Source organism: Egretta garzetta, unplaced genomic scaffold (assembly GCF_000687185.1).
Source record: "Egretta garzetta isolate BGI_Z169 unplaced genomic scaffold, ASM68718v1 scaffold71, whole genome shotgun sequence".
In the NCBI taxonomy this organism is placed as follows: Eukaryota; Metazoa; Chordata; class Aves; order Pelecaniformes; family Ardeidae; genus Egretta; species Egretta garzetta.
In genome coordinates this window covers 108124-110272 of record NW_009258618.1, presented here as the reverse complement: position 1 = coordinate 110272, position 2149 = coordinate 108124, and the positions used below count along the sequence as shown (strand labels likewise).

At 65.2% G+C, this 2149-nt stretch overlaps 1 protein-coding gene across 1 annotated transcript in view; it reads left to right on the top strand.

Moving 5' to 3' along the window:
• Positions 1-2149, top strand: part of CASKIN1 (CASK interacting protein 1) — a 30288-nt gene that overhangs the window by 7025 nt on the left and 21114 nt on the right. Inside the window, 3 exon segments of the mRNA XM_035903544.1 lie at positions 1441-1554; positions 1761-1914; positions 1917-1999. Of these exon segments, the coding sequence (XP_035759437.1) occupies positions 1441-1554; positions 1761-1914; positions 1917-1999 (351 nt within the window).

Genomic DNA, 2149 nt, shown 5'->3' with positions numbered 1-2149 from the left:
CTGCAAGGACCACTTAGCCGGAGCGGGGCCCGTCTCGGGGCCGGAGATTGGAGCCAGTGCTGGGCATGGTGCCGCTCCTGCGCCCACTGGCTCTTTTTGTCAGCTGGCCATTTGCATCCCTGGGGGGCTGCTCGGCCCCCTTCTCCTGGGAGCTGCTTCTTGGCACCGGGCGGCAGCGGAAGCGACCCTGGGCTCCTCTCCACCGGCACTGAATGGTGTCTTTGTTGGGGAGCCTGGCGGCAGCTCGGGGCTGGTGGGGAACTGCTTGGCCTTGGCCACTCCCGTCAGTCCTGGTGCTGGGGGGCTCTGCCCACCAGCAATGTCCAGTCCTTCCTAGGGTGGGGGTATGGGGATGCCGCAGCAGGGATGGGATGTGGGGGGCTGTTCCCCAGATCCGGCTGCCCCGATTGGGGAATTTGTCGCTGGGGTGGTTTGTTAATGTGTTAAATGAAGAAGGGTGGGCTGCCAGGGCAAGGGAGGCTGCCCCATCACATGGGGCTGGGGCTGGTGGCGTTTTGTTTGCTGGAAAGAGGGCGAGTGGGGCTGGCTGTGGGGACCCTGCGGTGCCTCGTCCCTCCCCACATCCTGGGGACCTCTCCGCAGTGCTCTGTCCCTCCCCGCACCCTGGGGACCCCGTGGTACCCCTTCTAATCCCCCAGCCACCCTGTGGCACCACATGCCAGGAGGAGAGGCTGGGGACCTGGTGGACGGGGGCTGATTGTTGCGGTTGTTCAGAAGCCATCCTCCATAGCTCTTGCCTGTCGGCACCAGGCTGTGTCATCATTAGCAAATGCCCTGTGGCTCGGACTGTTGGGCGGCCAACAGAGTGCAGGAGGGAGTCAGTGCTGGGTGCCAGGGCCCGGGAGCCTTTGCATGGGCAGGGAGAAGCCTCTGCCACTGCCCCAGCCGCTCCTGGGACCGTTTTCCACGGGTGGCCCAGGCAGGGGTGGCTCAGCCCAGCACCTCTCCCCAGGCTTGTGGGTTGGGTTCAGGCACAGCCGCCCTCCCCGCTGCCGGTGCCCCCTGCACCCCGTTTGCTGACACAGCCCTTTGTGCCGAATAACTGAATATTGCACTGGGATGCTGGCAAGGAGACACAGTACAGGGGGAGCGAGCACGGCCATGGCCGTGGTGCACAGGGAGCATCCCTCTGGCCCCGCATCTCCCTTCCCTGCCTGAAGTTGTCCCTTCCAGCTGGTTTCTCCCAGCAAATGCTTGTCCCTGGAGCACTTCCGCTTGGGGTGAGGATGGCCACCCCTTCTCCCTGCCGGGCCACGCAGCCTTTGAGTTATTTCCCATAGGCTCAGGGCCATGCCGGTGCCGGCTCGTCGCACCAGGCACAGGGGCTGCTGCATGGGTCCCCAGCCAGGGCTCTGCTGTGCTACAGCCATCCTCCTCTTCCTCCTCCTCCTGCTCCGGCTCCCCACTGGGGGCTTTCAGGTTCACTGGAAAGCCTGAGTGGCATTTTTCGGTTAAATCTTATGTAAATCTGGCTCCATCCTTCTTCATGGTGCTAATTGGATTGCCCCGAGCTGCTTCATTTTTCCCACACAGGCAGGTTTGGGGAGGGAGTGAGGCAGTGCTGGGCGGGGGGCTGCAGGGGACATGCCGGGTGTGTCGAGCTCCCTGCTCCGCCGAAGCAGCCCGGCCCAGTGGCTCCGGGCCGCACTGGGCTCCACGTGGCCATGCCGGAGTCCCAGCGATGCAAAGGAGCTGGGGAGGGAGCCCCCAGCGCCCCCCCGGCCTGCCGCTGCCCGCAGGCTTGGGCAGCCCCGCACGGCACCATGCTGCTCCACAGCCCGGGCTGCAGAGCTGCAGGGAACCAAAACCCTGGTGGGCAGGGAAACCTGGAGCTGCAGCCGCATCACCTCCTCGGTGTGCCCGGGGTCCCCGCCCCAGCCGCCTCCCACGCTGCTCTAATGTGCTGTCCCCTTCCCTCCCTCCCAGAGCTCCTCGGATCGGCAAAGAAAGTCAACGTCAACTTTCAAGACACCGACGGGTGAGTGAGAGCCCCGTGCCTGGGCATGCATGCAGTGGGGTGTGCGGGCAAGGGTGCATGTGCTGTGGGGTGCACAAAAAAGGGCGTGTGTGCCGTGGGGTGCCGTGAGCAGGGGGGTGCGTGCCTGGTGGTGCGTGCAGCACAGGGCGC